General features: G+C 39.5%; 1 protein-coding gene across 20 annotated transcripts in view; it reads right to left on the bottom strand.

Moving 5' to 3' along the window:
* The window catches only part of WDPCP (WD repeat containing planar cell polarity effector), a 516387-nt gene that overhangs the window by 210244 nt on the left and 279279 nt on the right, over positions 1-26864 (bottom strand). For all 20 annotated transcript variants that reach the window (XR_015136725.1, XR_015136727.1, XR_015136726.1 and 17 more), the window contains 2 exons: positions 25976-26167; positions 5675-6284 (listed from right to left, as the gene is read on the bottom strand). Coding sequence is in view for 17 of the 20 variants with exons in the window: in XM_086326364.1 (XP_086182490.1) it covers positions 5675-6284; positions 25976-26167 (802 nt within the window). In the remaining 3 variants the exon portion in view is untranslated. The remainder of the gene's footprint in view (positions 1-5674; positions 6285-25975; positions 26168-26864) is intronic.

Genomic DNA, 26864 nt, shown 5'->3' with positions numbered 1-26864 from the left:
GATACCAAGGGAACATTCCATGCAAAGATGGGCACAATAAAGGACAGAAATGGTATGGACCTAGCAGAAGCAGAAGATATTAAGAAGAGGTGACAACAATATACAGAAGACTGTACAAATAAGGTCTTAATGACCCAGGTAACCATGATGGTGTGATCACTCACCTAGAGCCAGACATCCTGGAATGTGAAGTCAAGTAGGCCTTAGGAAGCATCACTACAAAAGAAAGCTAGTGGAGGTGATGGAATTCCAGTTGAGCTATTTCAAATTGTAAAAGATGATGCTGTTAAAATGCTGTACTCAATATGCTAGCAAATTTGGAAAAGTCAGCAGTGGCCACAGGACTGGAAAAGGTCATTTTTCATTCTAATCCCAAAGAACGGCAATGTAAAATAATGTTCAAACTACTGCACAACTGCACTCATTTCACATGCAATTAATGAAGGTGATGCTCAAAATCCTTCAAGGTGGATTTCAACAGTATGTGAACTGAGAACTTTCAGATGTACAAGCTGGATTTGGCACCAGAGATCAAATTGTCAACATCTACTAGATCAGAAAAAAAAAGCAAGAGAATTCAAGAAAAACATCTACTTTTGCTTTATTGACTATACTAAAGTCTTTGACTGTGTGGATCACAACAAACTGTGGAAGATCCTTAAAGAAATAAGAATACCAGGCCACCTTACCTGACTCCTGAGAAATCTATATGCAGGTCAAGAAGCAGCACTTAGAACCAGACATGGAACAACAAACTGGCTCAAAATTGGGAAAGGAGTACGTCAAGGCTGTATACTGTCACCTTGCTTATTTAACTTATATACAGAGTACATCATGAGAAATGCTGGGCTGGATTAAGCTCAAGCAGGAATCAAGATTGCCAGGAGAAATATCAATAACCTCAGATAATCAGATGATACCACCCTTATGGCAGAAAGCTAAGATGAACTAAGGAGCCTCTTGATGGAAGTGTAAAAGGAGAGTGAAAAAGCTGGCTTAAAACTCAACATTCAAAAAACTAAGATCATGGCATCCAATTCAATCACTTCATGGCAAATAGATGGGGAAACCACTGAAAGAATGACTCCATTTTGGGCTCCAAAATCACTGTGGATAGTGGCTACAGCTATGAAATTAAAAGACACCTGCTCTTTGGAAGAAAATCTATGACAAAGCTAGATGTTGTGTTAAAAAGCAGAGACATCACTTCGTGGTCAAAGGTCCATATAGTCAAAGCTATGGTTTTCCCAGTAGTCACATATGGATGTGAGAGCTGGATAAAGAAGGTTGAGCACCAAAGAATTGATGCTTTTGAACTGTGGTGCTGGAAAGACTCTTGAGAGTCCCTTGGACAACCAGGAGATCAAATAAGTCAATCCTAAAAGAAATCAACCAAGAATATGCACTAGAAGGACTGATGCTGAAGCTCCAATGCTCTGGCCACATGATATGAAGATCCAACTCATTGGAAAAGACCCTGACGCTGGGAAAGATTGAGGGCAGGAGGATAAGGAGGCAATAGAGGATGAGATGGTTAGATGACATCATTGACTCAATGGACATGAGTTTGAGCAAACTCCAGGAGATAGTAAAGGACAGGGAAGCCTGGTATGCTGCAGTTCATGGGGTCAAAAGAGTCAGACACAACTGAGTGACTGAACAAAACCTCAGAAATCAGAACTGATGGCATTTCATTGCTGACTGGATATGGCGTTAGGAATGAGGGAGGATTCTAGGATGATTTCTAACTTGTAATTCTGTCCATCTAAATAACTATAATATCCCTTAAACTGGAATATATAGGAGGAGAAGCAGGGAGAAAGATGACAACTTCAAGTCTGCACATAATAAATCTGAGGCAATTGTGCAGACTCAGTGGGGAGGTTTCCTATAGGCCAGGTTAATGTGGGGGTGGAGAGCAGTGGCCTGGGCTGAAGTCAGAGACAGGATACCAAAATAAAAAATAAACTCTTTGTCTGATGGCATGAGACAGGGTTCTCAGGGCTGGTGCACTGGGATGACCCTGAGGGATGGGATGGGGAGGGAGGTAGGAGGGGGTTCAGGATGGGGAACACATGTACACCCATGGCTGATTCATGTCAATGTATGGCAAAAACCACTACAATATTGTAAAGTAATTAGCCTTCAATTAAAATAAAAAAATAAAAAATAATTAAAAAAATAAACTCTCATTTTGCATAAAATGGGAGGGGAGCTAAAGATGGAACCTTGGAGAGCCTGAATATTTTCATGAAGAGACAGAAGAAGAGCATAAAAAAGTGCCAAAAAGTTGCATCGAGAGTCACAGAAGGCAAGAACAATGAGACTTTGATGGTAATGTGGTCAGGAGCCATCAAATGTTGAAAAGTCATCAAGTAACTAAAGAGAAATATGTGTATCAAGTAGGAAGTCACTGGTGACCTTTCCAAGAGCAGCTCCAGAACACTGAAGAGAAGAGCCAGAAGGTGGTGCTATGAGGGGGAATGGGGGCGAAGAAGCAGAGAAATTCAGTGTTCATTATTCTATTAAGAGCTTGACTGTGAAAGGATGGTGAATATTTGATTAATAGCAGAGGGGAAACAATTTTAAGGAATAGATGTATGTATGTTGCTTTGTTTCATGGTGGCTTGGGCCCGAGCCTGCTGATGTAGCAAGATTCATGGGGAGAGTGGGGAAGGTGACAGAGTAAAAGTGTCAAGGGGAATGCTGAGGGATCCAGCGTGGAACTAGTCTTAGGTAAGAGAAAGGCTCCTATCCCACTGAATTGAAACCAAAAAGATTTATGTACATGGAGGTAAGTGGTTGGGTAGGTGGTGAGGAGCAGATAAAGTTAATGAAAAACCTATTAAAAGGGGAAATTCTCTGTTGAAAGGGCAAGAAGCTGATCACATGAGTTTAAAGAGAGCAGTGAAAGTTGGAAAAGGTGATGATGAGTATCGAAAAGCTTTTATATCTAAGAAATACAACTAGGAACTCCTCTTTTTAAAATTAATCCCAGTTTACATATATGGAAATATGAATAATGATTGTTAGGTAAAGAAATTCTGATTACACACTGCCTCTACCTTGAAGGATGACACGTCGTGCTCCCTCCTGAGGAAGACATGTTATTTTTTCACATTCTTATAGAAACAGTGGTGATGGCCTTTTAACCTCCGGTGGCATTTGTGTGATAATTATAAGCATTTAGAATGGAAGCTCTAGTCTTCAACATTACACTAACTGACCTATTCTAAGAGTCAGACTCCAAAAATCTTGGCATGCCGGCAGCAGCCACTGACACGTTTACATATGACAGCATTCTATTTTAAACTATGATCTATCTCAGCTTCTTAAATTGTACGCTACACCTTTCATGTCAAAATTTCCAAAGGCTTGCATAACAAGCATATGAAAAACATCTCATAAATGCTCCCTAGTGGGGAAACTGCACATGAAACTACCTGTTTATATATGCAGTAACTTGAATTATACATGAAAATTCCACATGGATGCCCAGAATCAGCACTGTGTTAATTCAAGAAGTATATTAAAATTTCTGGATGTATTTAGTAGCAGATCCTAAGAAAAATCTGTTCTTTAAACAGGGTTTTCTTTAAAAAAAAAAAAGAAAAAGAAAAAGATCTGTTAGCTGGAATATACTGTTTCAAGGAATCTACTCTTCCTAGGAAAAATAATATATAATAAACACTAATCTTATAATACATTTTCAAAAATCCTGGGAAACTCCATGTTTTGTTCTTTTAAAGACCCTGGAAGACTGTAAAATTTCCCTATTCTATAAATCTTGTAAGTCATATTGAAAATAAAATTTAAATGATAAATGTCAGTTGCAGAAGTTATCACCTTTTCATTTGAATGCTTGACTTCTATTGGATAATTCTCTTCCAAGAGACTTACTTGGGAAAAAGAGGTGACAGCCAACTCATTGCCTAATTGATTTAGGAACAGTGCCCAGGGAGATAGTCCAATTAAGTTTACAAGCTGGCAATTAGCAGGAAGCCCTCTAAATCCCTACACTGAGAGCCTGTTTACTTTAGTAAGAAGGCAAATGTGCTAGAGATAGGAAGAGAAAGCTGTGCTTTTTGCAAAGCTGTTGTGAGTAGGCCCACAAGGGAGGGCTGAAGAAAAGCTAGGTGTATGTTAGTAGACTGCCTTCTTGTTTCACAGGTAACTGGGATATACAGAGAGGGAGAGAGTTTCAACAGATATGCAAAACATCTAACATCCACTTTAATAAGTGTTGTGCGTGGAGACATACCACTATTAAACGTGTAGTTGGGCAAAGTAGAACTGGATTATCTCATAATAAATGAGATTCCAAACATATTTTTCTTGGGTAATACTAATGTTATGAATGGATTTAGATTCTTTTTTTTTTTTCATGTGAAAAGAACATAGCTCTCACTTAGATCCCTAATAGCTTTCAAGTTAAGTCATTTTCATTAGACTTATTTCATTCATTCTATTTCAGAGGCAAGTAGATCCATTAAAAACAACAAGTAAACTGACAGTTATTTAACAAACACTACAAAGTTTTTAAAAACTTAACTTTGTGCCACAGAGCCAAATCCTGTAAGGGGTTTTGAAATGTATCTACTTTTCTATGTTTTCAGGTTGCAATCGGTTCAGTTCAGTTCAGTCACTCAGTCGTGTCCAACTCTTTGCAACCCCATGAATCGCAGCACGCCAGGCCTCCCTGTCCATCACCAACTCCCAGAGTTCACTCAGACTCACGTCCATTGAGTTGGTGATGCCATCCAGCCATCTCATCCTCTGTCATCCCCGTCTCCTCCTGCCCCCAATCCTTCCCAGCATCAGGGTCTTTTCCAATGAGTCAACTCTTCGCATGAGGTGGCCAAAGTACTGGAGTTTCAGCTTTAGCATCAGTCCTTCCAATGAATACCCAGGACTGATCTCCTTTAGGATGGACAATAATGTGCACTAATTGAAATATGCTTTTTTAAACCTAAGAAAGTTCCTCTCAAGAATGTTAAATTATCAAAACTGCCTAAAAAGTGTCATATATTTTAGGACATACCTGGTAATGCAAACCTATAGAAGGCAAATAAAATTCTGCTTTAAAGCTTCCTGGTTGAAATAGTATACATTAATACATGATTTTCCTAATATTGAAATAATTTTTTGAATATTTTTATCTAGAAGAAAAACATAAAATTACACAAATATCTTTAGCAAATTCTAACCAAGCATTTTCCTTCCTCTTCTTTGAAAACACTTGTTTTACACATTTTCAATCTGGAAAGAAATGAACACTTATCTAAAATAACTTAACAGAAAAAGTATTATATCCCTACACACAGAATTTTACAAGGGACATAGTAAGTACTTTTAAAATATTCTCATATGTACTATTTCTTAAGGAATTTTTTTAGTAGACAGTTTATTTTGGAAAGCATCATATATGGACAGCTCAGGCTTTTTATTCATGTGATGGAAAATTAATGCAATTTCAAAATTTTTCAATATATAATGGACCTTGACATTTTAGAAAATCATCCACAAAACTTTCTTAAGAAAACTACATGAAATGTAAGCATATTGATGGGATGAGGAACAAAAAAAAAAATCTACATTCCAGGAATAGTTTTACTGTCTTAATTGTACTGTCATCATAAAAAAATTTATTTACTCACCAACTTCCTTGACTTACCAAGTTTAAACAGAAGTACACCCAATGGTCCTCTGTCAAACCTGAGGAAGAGGAGATTACAGATGTCCCCACTTTCAGGCTTCTTAGAAACAAACTGAGGCGCTATCCACTGCATTTGAACAAGACTGCTGGAAACATCAAAGAATTTTTTGAATTGTAGAGTCTCCCTAGGTGAGTTGTCTTCAGCCAAAAGCTGGATGTTAATAGGAGAAAGAGCCATATCAAATATTTGCAGCTCCCCTTGGTTATTGCCGACTAGCAGAATGGCCCCACTGGGGTGGCAGCTTATTAAGGAAGGCAGAAGTTCAGCCCGAGCTAAGAGAGTCACTCTACGGTGAGTTTCATAAAGAATTACTGAAGAATCTTCACAGCCCAGGATCAGTTTGTCTTCAGCAGCATTCCTGCAACAACTAATGGCCTTTGACTTAAGTGGTATTCTGGTGACTGATACACACTGGATTTTGTTCCGAACACATTCATAGACGCAGCTGTCAGCCATGGGCTCTTTGTCTACACTGATGGAGCACTCCACTGTCAGCACTCGATTAGGATGTTTGGTGTCAAAGCGAACATCCAGTGGATCCCATTCTGTGCGTATAGAACTCAGAACCTGTAAGAAATATAACAAGTATGTTCAGATAGACTGGTTTTTCTTTAGCTGTCACACATAGCACTGCATATTAACCTAGAATCCTACTGAATATAGTCAACTACCACCTTAAATATCAGCAACATATTAGCAGGTATGTCTATATTTCATATAGAACATATATAAACGTGTGTGTGTATGTGCATGCGCTCAGTCATGTCTGACTATAGCCTGCCAGGCCCCTCTATCCACGGGATTTCCCAGGCAAGAGTATCGGAATGGGTTGCCATTTCTTTCTCCAGAGGATCTTCTTGACCCAGGGATGGATCTCCTGTCTCCTGAGTCTCCTGCATAGGCAGGTGGACTGTTTACCACTGAGCTACCTGGGAAGCCCATATATAAATATATATAGCACATACTCAGCACAGCTGCAGAAATTAAATTATAAAAATTTAACTTAAGCATTTTGTTTTAGAAAGTCTGTAAGTAACATAAAGACAAATATTTCCTACAATATACAGAAACTAACAGAGTGGGCTTTTAGTAAAATAATATGGCTAGCAGATTACCTAAAGACATCAGAAGCATGATTTTTAAAGGATGAATAAAGGATTTTAACAATTCAGTTCATCTCCTTCCAACCCACTACCCCTGCTGATTCTAAAATTACTGGTAAATTATTTACCAGAAATATATTCCTAATTAGTAGAGTAAGAAATCAAAAACCAAAATGGTCCATTTTCAAGAACATCTAGCTTTGAGTGACAGCTTGCTGATGTAGTAGTCAATAGCTGATAGCCATAACGAATACAAAACTAGAAAGTCTGGGCAAACAAAGGGACGGTGAGATGCCTAGGATTTTTGTGCGGGTTCATCCTACTGGTGAATTCAAAACCTACAAACTGGAATAGGTACACAGAAAAGGAGGAAATAAGACGTGGAAGGGTGGTGGGAGGAGATCATAAAGAGGGAGGGAACAAACCTAGGTGACATCCAGGAAGATTGTTTACCCCTTGGTACTCAGCCGAAGAGGAACAGGGGGGAGGGACTTGCATTCTAGGGATAAGATGCTCCCTGTAATGACTCTGGGTGTGCCTGCCCATCAGACACCAGATATTGCAAGACCATCATTAAAGCCTCACTTCCATTCTTTGGGTTTGGGCTGGTGAGCATGTTTCTCACAAGCAGGGCAGGGTAAGCAAAGAAAAAAGCTTTAGAACTCTGTTAACATTCCTGTAGAAACATTTGTTGTTGGTGTTGTTTAGTTGCTAAGTCATGTCAGACTCTTTGGCAACCCCATGGGCTGTAGCCCACCAGGCTCCTCTGTCCATGGGATTTCCTAGGAGTGGGCTGTCATTTCCTTCTCCAGGGGATCTTCCTGACACAGGGATTGAACTTGTGTCTCCTGCACTGGCAGGCGGATTCTTCCACCACTGATTTTATTGTCAGAAAATATATGAAGGGTTGTTAAGTAGGTCAGTGATCAACAGAAAAAAATAAGAAGGTAATGTACTACTAGTTTTAAAATTAAAAAAAGACCTGGTGAGTAATATGACTTATACTACTAGTGAGGCAAAATTTGAAAAGCATTTCTAGTGTGGAAAGGAAAGGCAACAAGAATAAAGGAATAAAGCAGGCCATTCACCTTATTCATATGTAAATGTGGGAGGCCAAAAATCTGGAGAATGGTAACTGAGATCATTTCTAACACTGCTGAAAACCTCAAAATTAGATTTAGAAACATTACAAAGCACATGTCTACAAGAGACAGAATTTCACAGAACTCTGCATGTGTGTTTGTGCACTCGCAGAAGTTCAAAATCTGACGAAATCCAACCGTTAAGGTCAGTATCTGAGTTAATAGTATTATACCAAGGTCATGTTCCAGGATGTGACAATGTACTGCAGTAATGTGCATTACTGGGGCAAACAAGGGAAACTAGACAAACTAGGGGGAAAAGTACAGGAAGGGAATATGCTTTTAGCCATTTTGGCAATTATTTTAGCGGTTTCTTGAGAGTCGAATTATTTCATTTTTTTTTTTAAGAGCACATAGCTTTGTTACATAGTGCTGACTTGGGGATGGAACGGGGGTTAATGTGAATTTTTAAAAAATCCATCCTAAACATTATTAACAAACTAATCTTCCTAAACTAAATGTTCTTGCTGTCATTCCCTTGTTCGAACTTTTTAACTGTTACCCAATTTTGCTTCCCTGGTGGCTCAGATGGTAAAGAATCTGCCTGCAATGTGGGAGACCCGGGTTTGATCCCTACGTTGGGAAGATCCCCTGGAGAGGAGAATGGCAACCCACCCCAGTACTCTTGCCTGGAGAATCCCATGGACAGAGGAGCCTGGCAGGCTACAGTCCATGGGGTCGCAAAGAGTGGAACATGACTGAACAACTAGCACAAATACAACTAATGAATTAAAGTTTTATTCCCCTGCCTGGTATGTAAAACCATATAGGATCCATATCCAACTCTTTCCCTCCCTCACACTCACTTTCCTACTCTCACTTTTCTTTTTTGTCTAATAAATGCTTGAGTATGAGCTATATACTCAAGCACATACATACAGGCAGAGGTCCTGGCACTGGTGGGGATACAGCAGTGAGGTCCTCATCCTCAGAGAACATACACTCTAATGGCTGAAGATAAGGTTAACAAATCACAAGCAAACATACGGAGTATGTTAGTGATTCTATATGTGTACCTCCTAAGTACTCGGAAGAATGGGAAGGGGAGGCAACAGAAGTCAGGACAGGCCTCTCTCATAAAGTTGACCTGAAAGAAGTGAAGAAGTGAAGCCATGCAGTCACCTGGAGAAGAGGGCTCCAGGCAGAGGAAGCAAACATGCCAAGGCAGCACTCTCGGCCTGAAGAAGAAACGATGGCAGAGCAACATGGCCACAGAAAATGGAGCAAGGAAGAACAGTGGGAATTGGAGGCGGCAGAAGATTGTGAAGTAGCTTGTAGGCCCTTACAGGGACTTTGGCTTTCCCCCTAAACAAGATGAGAAGCCAAAAGCAAAGGAGGAACGTGATCTGCCTGGCAAACCCCAGCATTATCTCCCGCAGTGTCCTCTCAGTACTGTATTCTGAGGTCAAACTAAAGCTGCATTTTCTCAGCTCTGAAATCTGTTAAACAGGGAGGCCATTCAGCTGATGAATCCCTAATGCCATCCTGGCTTATGAAAGCAAACCAAAACCTAAACCTGTAAATGCCTCAATGTTACAAAATCAAAATACCAAGGATAACCAATTACAATAGCCAATTAAGCTTTAAACTATAGCCAATCAAATAATTTCCTTTCTCTGCTTCTGTACTTTCTTTCTCAATTTTTCCCCTGTCTCAGTAGAGTCTTCCTAACCACTTTCAGTTTGGCACTTGCTCAAACTCTGAAGAATTTCAGTATGCCTCAGTTTGTCTTTCAATAACTTCTCTTATATCCTTTACCTGAAATCCACACTCTTCACCCACAAAGGCTCAGTCTGTCTTATACGTCCCAAGGTGTAAGTCCATTATAACTCCCTTCTTCTCCTCCACTCCTAATCCCAGATACTTCTAAAAAGCTAGCCAAGGTCAGACGGAATATCAAATTCTGATTTAAAAAAAAGCAATACTTTATATTTATCTGTTGAACTATAGTTGATTAACAATATTATATACTGATGCAATATTTTTATAGATTGTACCCCACTGAAAGTTATTGTAAAACAATAGCCGTATTTCCGTCTCTTAATGTGCTACCTCTATGTTGCCCCCACTCCATCTCTCTCTCTCTCCATTAGTAACCACTAGTTTGTTCCCTATATCTGTAAGTCTGCTTCGGTTTTGTAATATTAATTTGTTTTATTTACTAGATTTCACATGTAAGTCTTAATATAGAGTATTTGTCTTTTTCTGACTTATTCCACTCTCTCAATCTTGAAGCAATCACTTGTTCCATACAGGGTTTTAACTGTTGCTTCTTGACCCGCATACAGGTTTAAGATTGAGAAAGGAGTGTGACAGTGCTGTCTGCTGTCACCCTGTCTGTTTAACCTACATGCAGAGCACATCATGAGAAACGCTGGGCTGGATGAGTTATAAGCTGGGCTCAAGATAGGCAGAAGAAACATCAACAACCTCAGATATGTGAATGCTACCACTCTAATGGGAGAAAATGAAGAGGAACTAAAGAGCCTCTTGATGAGGATGAAGGAGGAGAGTGAAAAAGCCGGCTTAAGACTAAATATTAAAAAACTAACATCATGGCATCTAGCCCCATTACTGCATGGCAGATAGAAGGGGAAAAGGTGCAAGTACTGACATATTTTGTCTTCTTGACTCCAAAATCACTATGGACAGTAACTGCAGCCATGAAATCACAGACGACTACCTGTTGGCAGGAAAGCAATGACAAACCTAGACAGAGACATCACTCTGCCAACAAAGGTCCATATAGTCAAGGCCATGGTCTTCCCCATTTCATTATAAGGGACTGGAATGCAAAAGTAGGAAGTCAAGAAACACCTGGAATAACAGGTAAATTTGGCCTTGGAATATAAAATGAAGCAGTAAAAGTCTAACAGAGTTTTGCCAAGAGAACACATTGGTCATAACAAACACCCTATTCCAACAACACAAGAGAATACTCTACAGATGGACATTACCAGATGGCCAACACTGAAATCAGATTGATTATATTCTTTGCAGCGAAAGATGGAGAAATTCTATACAGTCAGCAAAAACAAGACTGGGAGCTGACTGTGGCTCAGATCATGAACTCCTTATTGCCAAATTCAGACTGAAATTGAAGAAAGTAGGGAAAACCACTAGACCATTCAGGTATGACTTTAATGAAATACCTTGTTATAGAGTGGAAATGAGAAACAGATTTAAGGGACTAGATCTGATAGACTGCCTGATGAACTATGGAGGGAGGTTCATGACACTGTACAGGAGACAGGGATCAAGACCATCCCCAAAAAAAGAAATGCAAAAAAAGCAAAATGGCTGTCTGAGGACCCCTTACAAAGAGCTGTGAAAAGAAGAGAAGCCAAAAGCAAAGGAGAAAAGGAACGATATACTCATTTGAATGCAGAGTTCCAAAGAATAGCAAGGAGAGATAAGAAAGCCCTCCTTAGTGATCAGTGCAAAGAAATAGAGGAAAACAATAGAATGGGAAAGACTAGATCTCTTCAAGAAAATAAGAGATGTCAAGGGAACATGTCATGTAAAGATGGGCACAATAAAGAACAGAAATAGTATAAAACGAATAGAAGCCGAAGATATTAAGATATTAGGAGGTGGCAAGAATACACAGAAGAAATGTACAAAAAAGATCTTCATGAACCAGATAATCACGATGGTGTGATTACTCACCAAGAGCCAGACATACTGGAATGTGAAGTCAAGTGGGCCTCCGGAAGCATCACTACATACAAAGCTAGTGGAGGTGATGGAATTCCAGTTAAGCTATTTCAGATTGTGAAAGACGATGCTGTGAAAGTGCTGCACTCAATATGCCAGCAAATTTGGAAAACTCAGCAGTGGCCACAGGACTGGAAAAAGTCATTGTTCATTCCAATCCCAAAGAAAGGCAATGCCAAAGAATGCTCAAACTACTGCCCAATTGCATTCATCTCACATGCTAGTAAAGTAATGCTCAAAATTCTCCAAGCCAGGCTTCAGCAATATATGAACCGCAAACTTCCAGATGTTCAAGCTGGTTTTAGAAAAGGCAGAGGAACCAGAGATCAAATTGCCAACATCCGCTGGATCATCGAAAAAGCAAGAGGGTTCCAGTAAAACATCTATTTCTGCTTTATTGACTATGCCAAAGCCTTTGACTGTGTGGATCACAATAAACTGTGGAAAATTCTGAAAGACATGGGAATACCAGACCACCTGACCTGCCTCTTGAGAAACCTATATGCAGGTCAGGAAGCAACAGTTAGAACTGGACATGGAACAACAGACTGGTTCCAAATAGGAAAAGGAGGATGTCAAGGCTGTATATTGTCACCCTGATTATTTAACTTTTGTGCAGAGTACATCATGAGAAATGCTGGACTGGAAGAAGCACAAGCTGGAATCAAGATTGCTGGGAGAAATATCAATAACCTCAGATATGCAGATGACACCACCCTTATGGCAGAAAGTGAAGAGGAACTCAAAAGCCTCTTGATGAAAGTGAAATTTGGCTTAAAGCTCAACATTCAGAAAATGAAGATCATGGCGTCTGGTCCCGTCACTTCATGGGAAATAGATGGGGAAACAGTGGAAACAGTGTCAGACTTTATTTTGGGGGGCTCCAAAATCACTGCAGATGGTGACTGCAGCCATGAAATTAAAAGACGCTTACTCCTTGGAAGAAAATTTATGACCAACCTAGATAGCATATTCAAAAGCAGAGACATTACTTTGCCAACAAAGGTCTGTCTAGTCAAGGCTATGGTTTTTCTTGTGTTCATGTGTGGATGTGAGAGTTGGACTGTGAAGAAAGCTGAGCGCCTAAGACTTGATGCTTTTGAACTGTGGTGTTGGAGAAGACTCTTGAGAGTCCCTTCGACTGCAAGGAGATCCAACCAGTCCATTCTGAAGGACATCAGCCCTGGGATTTCTTTGGAAGGAATGATGCTAAAGCTGAAACTCCAGTACTTTGGCCACCTCAGGCGAAGAGTTGACTCATTGGAAAAGACTCTGATGCTGGGAGGGATTGGGGGCAGGAGGAGAAGGGGACAACAGAGGATGAGATGGCTGGATGGCATCACTGACTCAATGGATGTGAGTCTGAGTGAACTCCGGGAGTTGGTGATGGACAGAGAGGCCTGGCGTGCTGGGATTCATGGGGTCACAAAGAGTTGGACACAACTGCGCGACTGACTGAACTGAACTGAACTGAATAATTAGTGATGCGAGCATATTTTCATGTGCCTATTGGCCATCTGTATGTCTCCTTTGGAGAAACATTTACTTCTGCCCATTTTCTGATTGGGTTGGATTTTTTTTTTTTTTATATTAAACTGCATGGATGAGCTATCTACATATGTTGGAAATCAATCCCTTGGTAGCACAGTATGCAAATATCTTCTCCCAGTCCACTGGTGAAAGGTCTCCTTTGCTGTGAAAAAACTTTTAAGTTTAATTAGGTGCCATTTTCATGCTTTTATTTCCAGTACTCGAGGAGACAGATCCCCCTCAAAAATATTACTGCAATTACATCAGAGTGTTCTGCCTATGTTTTCCTCTAAGAGTTTTACAGTTTCTATTCTTACATCTAGGTCTTTTATCCATTTTTATTTTATTCTTGTATATGGTGTTAAAGAATGTTCTAATTTTATTCTTTTAGATATAGCTGTCCAGTTTTCCCAGCACCACATATTGAAGAAACTGTCTTTTCTCCATTGTGTAGTCTTGCCTCCTTTGTCACATGTTTTCTGACCATAAAAACATGGGTTTATTTCTGGACTTTCCATCTGGTTCCACTGAACCATATACCTGTTTTTGTGCCAGTACTATACCGTTTTGATTACTGTAGCTTTGTAGTATAGTCTGATGTCAGGGCGCCTGATTCCTTCAGCTCCACATTTTTTCCTCAAGACTGATTTGGCTATTCGTGATCTTTTGTGTTTCCATACAAATTGTAAAAAAGTTTTATTCTAATTCTGTGAAAAATCTGGATAGGAATTGCATTTAATCTGTAGATTGCCTTCTATAGTAGAGTTATTTTGACAATATTGATTCTTCCAACCCAAGAACATAGTATATCTCTTCATCTGTTTGTGTCATCTTTGATTTCTTTCATAAGTATCTTATAGTTTTCTGAGTACATGTCTTTGCCCCCTTATGTATTTTATTCTTTTTGATTCATTGGTGGGCTTTCCTGGTAGCTCAGCTGGTAAAGAATCTGCCTGTAGTACAGGAGACCCCAGTTCAATTCCTGAGTCAGGAAGATCTGCTGAAAAAGGGATAGGCTATCCACTCCAGTATTCTTGGACTTGGAGCCCTTGGTCGCTCAGAAGGAAAAGAATCCACTTGCAATGTGAGAGACCTGGGTTCAATCCCTGGGTTGGGCAGATCTCCTGGAGAAGGTAATGGCTACCCACTGCAGTATTCTGCCCTGGAAAATTCCATGGACAGAGGAGGCTGACAGGCTACAGTCCATGGGGTTGCCAAGAGTCGGACACAACTAAGCAACTTTCACTTAATGGTAAACGGTATTGTTTCCTTAATTTCTCTCTGTGAACTTCTGTTGTCAGTGTATAGGAATGCAAGAGATTTCTGTATTAATTTTGTATCCAGCAACTTTACTAGATTCATTGAGGAGTCTGGTAGCATAGTTTTCTGGTAGCGTCTTTAGGATTCTCTTATATAGTATCAGGTCAACAGCAAACAGAGACACTTTTACATTTCTTTTCCAATGTGGATTCCTTTTCTTTCTTTTTCTTCTCTGATTGCCATAGGTAGGACTTCCAAAACTATGTGGAATAAAAGTGGCAAGAGTGGACATCCTTGTCTTTTTCCTGTTCCTAAAAGGAATGCTTTCAGATTTTCACTACTGAGTATGATGTTAGCTGTGTTTGTCATATATGACCTTTATTATAAGATATGTTCCCTTAATTGGAGAAGGAAATGGTAACCCACTGAACTATTCTTCCTGGGAAAATCCTATGGACAGAGGAGCGAGGTGGGCTACCATCCATGGAGTCACAGAGTCAGACACAACTGAGCATGCACACATGTTCCTTTAGTACCTACTTTCTTAAGAGTGTTTTTTTTGAATCATAAACGGATATTGAATTTTCTCAAAATCTTTTACTTTATCTACTGAGATAATCATATAGTTCTTATTCTTCAATTTGTTAATGCAATGTATCACATTGATTGGTATATACTGAAAAATCCTTGTATCCCTGGGATAAATCTCACTTGATCAAGGTGTATGGTTCTTATAATGTATTATTGGAGTCAGTTTGCTAGTATTTTGCCGATAATTTTTGTATCTATGTTCATTGGTGATGCTATGCTATGCTAAGTCACTTCAGTCATGTCCGACTCTGTGCGACCCCAGAGATGGCAGCCTATCAGGCTCCCCCGTCCCTGGGATTCTCCAGGCAAGAACACTGGAGTGGGCTGTCATCTCCTTCTCCAATGCATGAAAGTAAAAAGTGAAAGTGAAGTCGCTCAGTCGTGTCCGACTCTTAGCGACCCCATGGATTGTAGCCTACCAGGCTCCTCCATCCATGGGATTTTCCAAGCAAGAGTACTGGAGTGGGGTGCCATTGCCTTCTCCGTGATACAGGTCTGTAATTTTTTTCATATCTTTGGTTTTGGTATCTGGGTGATGGTGGCCATATAGAATGAGTTCAGAAATGTTCCATCCTCTGCAGTATTTTAGAATAGTTTCAGGATAGGTGTTAACTCTTTAAATGTTTGGTAGAGTTCACCTATGAAGCCATCTGTTCCTGGACTTTTATTTGTTGAGAGTTTTTAAACTACTGATTCAGTATCAGTATTGGTAATTGATGTTTTCATATTTTCTATTTCTGGTTCAGTCTTCCGAGACTGTACTCTTATAAGAATCTGTCCAGTTCTTCTAGGCTGTACCAGTTTATTGGCATGTAGTTCTTGCAGTAGTTTCTTATGATCCTTTGTGCTTCTCTCATAACTTCTTTTTCATTTCTGATTTTGATTTGGGCCCTCTCCCTTTTTTTCTTGATGAGTCTGGCTAAAAGTTTATCAGGTTTGCATATCTTCAAAGAACTAGCTTTTAGTATTGTTGATCTTTTCTATTGCTTTTAGTCTCTATTTCATTGATTTCTGTCCTGATCTTTGTAATTTCATTCCTTATACTAACTTAGGGTTTGTTTGTTTTTCTTTTTCTAGTTGTTTTAGGCGTAGGGTTAGGTCATTTACTTTAGATCTTTCTGGTTTCCTGAGGTAAGCTTGTGATCCCTATAAACTTCCTTCTAAGAACTGCTTTTGGTGCATTCCATACATTTTGGATAATCTTGCTTTCTTTTTCATTTGTCTCTCAAAAAATATCTCATTTACTTTTTTTATTTCCTCTTTCATTTCTTCAGTGATTCAGAAACCCGACCTTATTGAATAAGTCAAGAATTCCATGTTTGCAGCAGGAAATGCACAAGATAACCATGGACTATATTTTTATACCAGAGGGAAGCTACCCAAGATTACTAAGGTAATGATAAGAAGAGAAGCCAACTTGAAGAGAATCCCATTGCTCTAGTTAAAGAATCTGTACTTCCAAAAAAGATAACAATTACAATTTATGAAACCCATTGAGTCAAATATGTCTAAATCCATGAGTTAATAATGTTATTTAAAAACAAAAACTAATTGATTACCTTCAGCGAGTGACAGAGAACCAATCCAATCTTGAAAACTAGTAAATAAAAGAAACAGACACTTATCCTGATTACACTATATGAATCCAGCTACTGGGAAAACACGTAGGAGATGAGTAGAAGTGTCTCATTATAAAAGTATCCCAACTAATTAAAAAATGTCATTAGATATCACCATTTTGCAACCTCCATGAATTAATGGACCTAAGCACTGAGCAGCAATAGTTACTAAAAATAAAAAAAGAGAGTCAACTAAAAGAGAGAAACAGAACCTAGCATCATATGCCTCCCGATTAAAAAACATTCCTTCACACATAGTCTTGCCAAAACTGACCACTAACTTGCAGAATTTTCAAAAGACAAAGAAGCATGCTGAACCACATCATGATGATGGGAACAACAAAATCCAGACTGTGGGACATTACAGTTTCAACAGATAACTTTCAATGAAAAAAATAAAAAAAGAGAGTGGAACAGGAACCTGTAGACTAAAAGAGATTTCAAAGACACATTAACATGTTTTAGGACTCCCCTGGTGGTCCAGTGGTTAAGAATTCACCTGTCAATGCCGAGGACATGGGCCTGGTAAGATTCCACATGCTGCAAGGCAAGTAAGCCTATGCACCACAACTACTGAGCCAGTCGGTGCTCTAGAGCCTGCATGCGACAACTATCTGAAGCCCACAGGCTCTAGAGCCTACGCTCTGCAACTAGAAAAGACATGTCAAAGAGAAGTCTGCCTCACTGCAATTAGCGAGTACTTCCTGCTCCCCACAACTAGAGAACAAAGACCCAGTGTGGCCAAAAATAAATAAATAAAAGACACATTAGCATGTTTAAATAGATAATATTAAATTGAAGCTTTGTGAGATACATACATAGGTGATGTATGAGAAAAAGTGTAAAAGTCACAACAGAGGATACTCTGGGGGACTAGGAAAGGGTTGAGATTAAAACAGAGTTAAGTACATGGCACTATTTCTGGTGCCTAGGAAAATCTATTTCTTGACCTGAGTGTGGTTACAGCAGTGTTTCTTTCACTTCAGTTCAGTTCAGTTTTCCAAATTTGCTGGCATATTGAGTGCAGCACTTTCACAGCATCGTCTTTCACGATTTGAAATAGCTCAACTGGAATTCCATCACCTCCACTAGCTTTGTTTGTAGTGATGCTTCCAAAGGCCCACTTGACTTCACATTCCAGGATGTCCGGCTCTAGGTGAGTGATCACACCATCGTGATTATCTGGGTCATGAAAACTCAGCAGTGGCCACAGGACTGGAAAAGGTCAGTTTTCATTCCAATCCCAAAGAAAGGCAATGCCAAAGAATGCTCAAACTACCGCCTTGGAAATACGGAATGAAGCAGGGCAAAGACTAATAGAGTTTTGCCAAGAAAATGCACTGGTCGTAGTAAACACCCTCTTCCAACAACGCAAGAGAAGACTCTACACGTGGACATCACCAGATGGTCAACACCAAAATCAGACTGATTATATTCTTTGCAGCCAAAGATGGAGAAGCTCTATACAGTCAGCAAAAACAAGACCAGGAGCTGACTGTGGCTCAGACCATGAACTCCTTATTGCCAAATTCAGACTTAAATTGAAGAAAGTAGGGAAAACCACTAGACCATTCAGGTATGACCTAAATCAAATCCCTTATGATTATACAGTGGAAGTGAGAAATAGATTTAAGGGCCTAGATCTGATAGATAGAGTGCCTGATGAACTATGGAATGAGGTTCGTGACACTGTACAGGAGACAGGGATCAAGACCACCCCCATAGAAAAGAAATGCAAAAAAGCAAAATGGCTGTCTGGGGAGGCCTTACAAATAGCTGTGAAGAGAAGAGAAGCAAAAAACAAAGGAGAAAAGGAAAGATATAAACATCTGAATGCAGAGTTCCAAAGAATAGCAAGAAGAGATAAGAAAGCCTTCTTCAGCGATCAATGCAAAGAAATAGAGGAAAACAACAGAATGGGAAAGACTAGGGATCTCTTCAAGAAAATCAGAGATACCAAAGGAACATTTCATGCGAAGATGAGTTCGATAAAGGACAGAAATGGTATGGACCTAACAGAAGCAGAAGATATTAAGAAGAGATGGCAAGAATACACAGAAGAACTGTACAAAAAAGATCTTCATGACTCAGATAATCACGATGGTGTGATCACTGACCTAGAGCCAGACATCCTGGAATGTGAAGTCAAGTGGGCCTTAGAAAGCATCACTACAAACAAAGCTAGTGGAGGTGATGGAATTCCAGTTGAGCTACTCCAAATCCTGAAAGATGATGCTGTGAAAGTGCTGCACTCAATATGCCAGCAAATTTGGAAAACTCAGCAGTGGCCACAGGACTGGAAAAGGTCAGTTTTCATTCCAATCCCAAAGAAAGGCAATGCCAAAGAATGCTCAAACTACCACACAATTGCACTCATCTCACATGCTAGTAAAGTAATGCTCAAAATTCTCCAAGCCAGGCTTCAGCAATATGTGAACCGTGAACTTGCTGATGTTCAAGCTGGTTTTAGAAAAGGCAGAGGAACCAGAGATCAAATTGCCAACATCTGCTGGATCATAGAAAAAGCAAGAGGGTTCCAGTAAAACATCTATTTCTGCTTTATTGACTATGCCAAAGCCTTTGACTGTGTGCATCACACAATAAACTGGAAAATTCTGAAAGAGACGGGAATACCAGACCACCTGATCTGCCTCTTGAGAAATTTGGATGCAGGTCAGGAAGCAACAGTTAGAATTGGACATGGAACAACAGACTGGTTTCAAATAGGAAAAGGAGTTCGTCAAGGCTGTATATTGTCACCCTGTTTATTTAATTTATATGCAGAGTACATCATGAGAAATGCTGGACTGGAAGAAGCACAAGCTGGAATCAAGATTGCCGGGAGAAATATCAATAACCTCCGATATACAAGTGACACCACCCTTATGGCAGAAAGTGAAGAGGAACTCAAAAGCCTCTTGATGAAAGTGAAAGTGGAGAGTGAAAAAGTTGGCTTAAAGCTCAACATTCAGAAAATGAAGATCATGGCATCCAGCCCCACCACTTCATGGGAAATAGATGGGGAAACAGTGGAAACAGTGTCAGACTTCATTTTTCTGGGCTCCAAAATCACTCCAGATGGTGACTGCAGCCATGAAATTAAAAGACACTTACTCCTTGGAAGGAAAGTTATGACCAACCTAGGTAGTATATTCAAAAGCAGAGACATTACTTTGCCAACAAAGGTTCGTCTAGTCAAGGCTATGGATTTTTCTGTGGTCGTGTATGGATGTGAGAGTTGGACTGTGAAGAAGGCTGAGCACCAAAGAATTTATGCTTTTGAACTGTGGTGTTGGAGAAGACTCTTGAGAGTCCCTTGGACTGTAAGAAGATCCAACCAGTCCATTCTGAAGGAGATCAGCCCTGGGATTTCTTTGGAAGGAATGATGCTAAAGCTGAAACTCCAGTACTTTGGCCACCTCAGGCGAAGAGTTGACTCATTGGAAAAGACTGTGATGCTGGGAGGGATTGGGGGCAGGAGGAGAAGGGGAGGACAGAGGATGAGATGGCTGGATGGCATCACTGACTCGTTGGACGTGAGTCTGAGTGAACTCCGGGAGTTGGTGATGGACAGGGAGGCCTGGCGTGCTGCGATTCATGGGGTCGCAAAGAGTCGGACATGACTGAGCGACTGATCTGAATATGTTTTTTATTAATTTTGTTAAAGAGATTCAAGTGGCCTTTTCTGAATAAGGTATCTTGAAATTATTGCCATACTCAGAAAGCTTTCGTTGAAGGCAATGGCACCCCACTCCAGTACTCTTGCCTAGAAAATGCCACGGACAGAGGAGCCTGGTAGGCTGCAGTCCATGGGGTCGCTAAGAGTGGGACACGACTGAGTGACTTCACTTTCACGCTTTGGAGAAGGAAATGTCAACCCACTCCAGTGTTCTTGCCTGGAGAATCTCAGGGACGGGGGAGCCTAGTGGGCTGCCGTCTGTGGGGTCGCAGAGTCGGACACGACTGAAGTGACTTAGCAGCAGAAAACTTTATCGAATGCTTATAGCTGAAAAGTTACAATATCTACTCAAATAAGGTAAGAGAAAAGTAAGTTGGGTTGTCGTCACATTTTTGACAAAGCTAATGAATTAAATATTTCTAGGATGATAGTAATTACTTTTTTCAAAAGTAAATATAAAGAGTGTGCTCAGCCACTCAATCATGTCCAACTCTTTGCAACCCCATGGCCTGTTGGGTTCCTCTGTCCATAGAACTTTCCAGGCAAGAATACTAGGATGGGTTGCCATTTCCTACTCCAGGGGATCTTAAGCATGTGTGTGTTAGTCACTCAGTCATGTCCAACTCTTAGAGTAGCCTGCCAGGCTTCTCTGTCCATAGAATTCTCCAAGCAAGAATACTGGAGTGGATTCCCATTCCCTTCTCCAGGGGATCTTCCCAACCCAGGGATCAAACCCTGGTCTCCTGCATTGCAGGCAGTTTGTTTATGTTTGAGCTACAGGGAAGTCCTGTATTAAATAAAAAGGACTACCTTGTGTATGATAGTAAACACAAAAACCACAGAAAGCTATTTTTAAATGAATTTTATAGATAAAAATGTTTTTCTTCATCCTATTTATTGTATATTTTTCAAAACAATTTTTTTTCCTAGACAACAAAAATCTCTCTTGTTCTGTTTCTAATTAAGATATGTACTGTTGTTTAGAGCTCTGTGGTATGCAATTAGACCTGCAGTTTTCTAATATCCATAAAATAAATTTAAAAATGTTCCTCCTTTGAAAGACAGATAATTTAGTCACAGAGAGCTTATTTCTATGTTTCCTTTGTTTTTTTTTTCCAGCTGCTTGGTAAGCCAATTTTCTACTTAGAGTCTACTATTAGAACACTCATTTGGTTCAGTATGTGGGCTTTATCCTTTCCATGGTCTGTTATGCAAAAGAGATGGCTTTAAACAATTTTTTTAGTTTGTTGTAAAGCAGTGGTTCTAACTTGGATGCACATGAGGATTACCTAGGAAACCTGTAAAAGAGTACTGATGTCACCTCCCCTCTGGAGACTCTGATGTAACTGGTCTCGGTGGGTCCCTTTGTAAAAGCTCTGTAGGTGACTGTAATGTGTTGCCAAGGCTAGGAACCACTACTCTAGGATCTTGCCACAGTCCAAATAAAAGCTTATTGTCTTTTCTGATTGAACTTGGATGAGAAATGATTGTTTAAAATTCTGTCATTTAATACATACAAAGATTAAATTGCTTCTTTATAAAGTTGCTACTTTTGTAGTCTGACTTTTAGGGTTTAAGAGTATATTGTATCTCTTATTCTGAAGATTAGCGTTAAGAAGTCTATTGATTGCTAGTGAAAAATATTTAAAGATATATGCCTGAATATTACCTTTATAGACTAGTAGTTTTAGTTCATGTTTTCCTAAAAAATATGCTACAATTCATGGTTAAAGACTGTCTTCATACACACAGAAAGAAACAATTATTTCCCCAGACAATTATTCCAAAAGACATTCATTTTTTTGCATATAGAAGTTCACATGAGGTTCTGAAAAAAAAAAAATCTTTATTAATTTTTCCAACAATTTAATTTTGATAGATTGAAAGGACCAAATCTAAGACAGAAGCTACTTGACAAAAAAAATTATTATATATCTTAATATATTAAGATAAATATATGCAGTCAGTGGTGATAAGTAAAAATCAGGTACAAATATCATATAAAACTTAATGAAAATCTATTCAAATACTTAAACAAGATGGATAATTTTCCAAAAACACAAAATAAGGAAAATGACTCAAGGAAAAAACAGAATTCCTGAAAAACAACCGTTGAAAAATGGAATCAGTGATAAAAAATAAATCTATCTTCCTTGAAAGACAGCACACCCAGACGCTTTTATGTGTTTTACCAAACATTCAAGTATTATATGATTTCTTTTGGTACTGTTTCACAGAGGAGAAAAGAGAAAAGCTTGTCAAATCACTCCACAAGGCTAGTACAATTTTGATATGAAACTTAGGATAGTAACTAAAAAAAAGTAAAATTGTGTACCAACCTTGCTGCCGCTGCTGTGGCCGCTAAATCGCTTCAGTCGCGTCCGACTCTGTGTGACCCCAAAGATGGCAGCCCACCAGGCTCCCCGGTCCCTGGGATTCTCCAGGCAAGAACTACTGGAGTGGATTGCCATTTCCTTCTCCAATGCATGAAAGTGAAAAGTGAAAGTGAAGTCACTCAGTCCTGTCCGACTCCTAGCGACCCCATGGACTGCAGCCTACCAGGCTCCTCCGTCCATGCGATTTTCCAGGCAAGAGTACTGGAGTGGGGTGCCATTGCCTTCTCTGTATCAACCTTGAGCAAGTTGTAAATCTTCTTTGAAAGTTCCCCCCTTATTCTCTCTCTAGGTAAAAACAATCATTTCCCACTGTCTCCTGTACTGCTAACATATGCTCTATCCACAGTACTTTAACACTTTAGTGTACACATGTGTTTTCATATTTGTCTCTCACTGGTAGACACTAAGATCCTTGCAGGCAGGGAAAGCTTTGTATTCATATTCTCTGGCATGAAATACAGTGCTACTCCATGGTCAGGGCTTCCCAAGTCACTCAGTGGTAAATAATTCACCTGACAGTGCAGGAGACATGGGTTTGATCCCTGCAATAGGAAGATCCCCTGGAGGAAGAAATGGCAACCCACTCCAGTATTCCTACCTGGGAGATCCCATGGACAGAGGAGCCTGGTGAGCTATAGTCCATGGGGCTGCAAAAGAGTAGTACAGGACTTAGGGACTAAACAACAGCTACTCCATGCTCATGCTTAACAGCTGATGAATGATGTGAAGAGAGAGAGAGTGAAAGTGTTAGTTGCTCCATCGTGTCCATTTCTTTGCTACTCCATGGACTGTAGCCCACCAGGCTTCTCTACCCATGGAATTCTCCAGGCAAGAATTCTGGAGTGTGTTGCCATTCCCTTCTCCAGGGGATCTGCCTGACTCAATGATTGAACCCAGGTCTCCTGCGTGGCAGACTGGTTCTTTACTGTCTGAGCCACTAGGGAAGCCCCAATTCTGGAGTGGGTTGCCATGTCCTCCCTCCAGGGGACCTTCCCAACCCAAGGATCAAACCCAGGTCTCCTGTATTGCAGGAGGATTCTTTACTTTCTGAGCCATCAAGGAAGCCCAAGAATATTGGAGTGAGTAGCCTATCCCTTCTTCAGGGGAACTTCCCGACCCAGGGATTGAACCAGGGTCTCCTGTATTGCAGGGGGATTCTCTACCAGCTGAGCTACCCAGGAAGCCCAGGAAGGGCATTTCAGGTAGAAATACCTGTAATCTGTACAGGTGTGCACTGCTTGCATGCTCAGTTGCATCTGACTCTTTGCAACCCCATGGACTATAGCCTGCCAGACTCTTTTGTCCATGGAATTTTCCAGGCAAGAATACTGGAATGGGTTGCCATTTCCTACTTCAAATTTGTACAGGCAGAAGGTGAGAAAGAAGCAGTGAGTACATCATTTGGCTAGAATATTGATTTGTATAAAGAAATAACACTGGAACAGTAGGTCACAACCAGTCGGGGCAGGGGAGTGCTTTTCAGTGCGGAAGCTAAGTTTAGCTGAAAATCTAATGAAGGCATTTGAACAGGCAATGGCAAAATCAGACCTGTGCTTCAGAATTCAGATGAGCACTTTTTTTTTGAGCTGCCTGGGACCCATATGGTTTAAATCTATCATTTTAAAAATTAGAAAACTACAGTCAGGGTAGGTGATCTACCCAAGACCAAAGACTGTATCATTAGTTAAAAGCAGGCTGAACCTTACAGGAGTAAACTTCATTCAAGTCACATAGTATATGGCCCAACCAATAGGCAAACTGAAGTTTATCGAACCACAAAGTCCATAAACTAGACACGGGGAGATTAAGTATGTGGACCATATGTATATACCCTTTTCAAACAGTCCTAATTTCAGGTAATAAGTTCATTTCAATAAAGGTAATTTGTGTACTGTAAAACTAAAGGTTGATTTATGCTATTTTTTTTTTTTTACTTTTATTGTAAGACAGAACATTTAAAAGAATTCTAGTTGGCTTTATTACATGAAGTCATTTTGATTAGGTCTTTTATTCAGTTAGCTTCTAGATCCAAGATCAATATGATGGTAGGCACAAACAGGAAGTGAATAGGAATAAAGCACTTCTTTATCCTTACAAAATCCATACGTGGAGCATTAAAAGTGTCTTAGTTACTACAACAAAATTGGAAAAGTTCCAGAAAAAGGTAAATTAATTAAAAAGGGCTCTTCAGCCTTAAGAGATAGCCTGTAAGTTTATAAAGTCAGAAGAGGTAAGTGGGGGATAGGGAAAACTTGTACTTGTTCATTATCTCACAATACTAATTCTGAAAAATACTTCTTAAAGTCTAAAAGATAATGGATTTAGAGAAAATACAGGAACATACAATTTTACCTAGACAAAACATACCATTTTACCCACTGAAAAACCACGTTGAGGAGGTTGTTTTTTCAATTTAAAGTTACATTAAGAAAACAGAATTTCAGACTCAAAGTACTGATACAAGATGAAAATATCCACAGGTTCATGATAATGAATGATGACGGAACATTTTCAGAAATAGACAGGGTGAGATCTCATATACACTTCCTAGATTAATACTTTTGGTGTTTGTGTCCCAGGCAGGACACTAGATTGAGAAGGCTGCTCCTCTAAGGCCCTCCTTACAAATCCTTGCCCCAAGCCATGGTTTGGCACCACAGAGTCTTATAGAAAACAGGCATCTGACTATTGTTTGCTGACTGACTAACTGATGTTTAAAGAAGGTGGTTAATAACACAGCTTTGAAAGGCATGAAATCATGAGCAAACAGTAATGACAGCACTAATAATGACAAGAATCACAATAGTAATTGAGATTAATAATTAATACATATAATAATAGTATTACATCATTATTGCTCTAAATGCATCTATTAACTTGGATATTTTCATTCACTCTGTTTTTCAAATAATGAAACCACAGCACATGGAGGTTAGTAATCTGCTCAAGGACAGAGAGGTAGGTAGTGGCAGAGCTAGGATTTGAACCCAGAAGCTTGTGCTATTAATCACTATGGTATTCGGGCGAGTCCTGAAACTGTCAGTGGATCCTCCAGATGTGATACTTTCAAGGATCCCATTTCATATGTAATTACTTTTGTTGAATATTTGGAAAACAAATTATAGATTTTAAAAAGCATTCACACTTATTTCAGAATAGAAAACTAATAACCCTATTTTAGTTTCTCTTCAACAAAATGTATATATTTACTTTAGATTTACCTCCAGCTTTCCTTGAGCATAACTCAGGAGCAGCAGATTGGCTCTATCCTTCTCAGAAGAAATGGGGGTCCAAGGCCAAGCATCATCACTGACCAGTGGCCACCAGCAAACAACTCTATCTTGAACACAATTGATAGCTAGATGACGCTGTGTTGTCCTATTTACTGGGCCTGGGATTTCATAATAGGAAATCTAATGGTTTAAAAAAAAAAAAAAAGACAAGGATCATTTTTAAAAGGCAAAATCCTCAAAGTATTACAAAAATTAAAGCATCTGTAAATGTAGATAAATGCAAGTAAATATGCATGTTAAACATGTGCTTAAGGAGGTGTCAGAATTTACCAAATTCTTTTGACACATACATAAAAAAGACATATGTTCAAAATTCTCCCCATTTTTAGCAGAGGAAAGGAAAAGGAAAAATGTGAGTTGGGGAGGAATTGGCCATAGCAATCCCAATCAATACCAAAATGTACAGTCATGGTTGCTTGACAGCATCAACCCACACATAGGCTTTAAGACCAGCTATATTAACTGACAGGTTCAGTATTGCTGACCAACAGTGTCGGACTACTGTTTAAGACATAACATGTTAACAGTGACTGACAACAACAAAAGGAAAAACAACTTGAGGCAAATATCGCTTTAAAGACATATATACAAAAATTCTGCATAAAGGGATAAGCCACAGCATCATGCGTAAAAGTTTATGCAGCTTCTGAGAATTATGCTTTTCTTTCTTAGGACGGATTTGTAGAATTTATTATTCAAACTATGTTATTTTGGAACATGGTTATTTGAAAACATAAGCACGGCACCATCTGGGTGACACATGCCAAGGAAATATAGATTGCACCGTATTTCTGCTTAAGGAATTAATGGAAGGTTG

The sequence above is a fragment of the Bos grunniens genome, chromosome 11 (genome assembly GCF_055505025.1).
Source record: "Bos grunniens cultivar Pamir isolate PY7600 chromosome 11, Bosgru_T2T1.0, whole genome shotgun sequence".
Lineage (NCBI taxonomy): Eukaryota > Metazoa > Chordata > Mammalia > Artiodactyla > Bovidae > Bos > Bos grunniens.
This window is presented reverse-complemented; position numbering and strand designations above follow the sequence as displayed.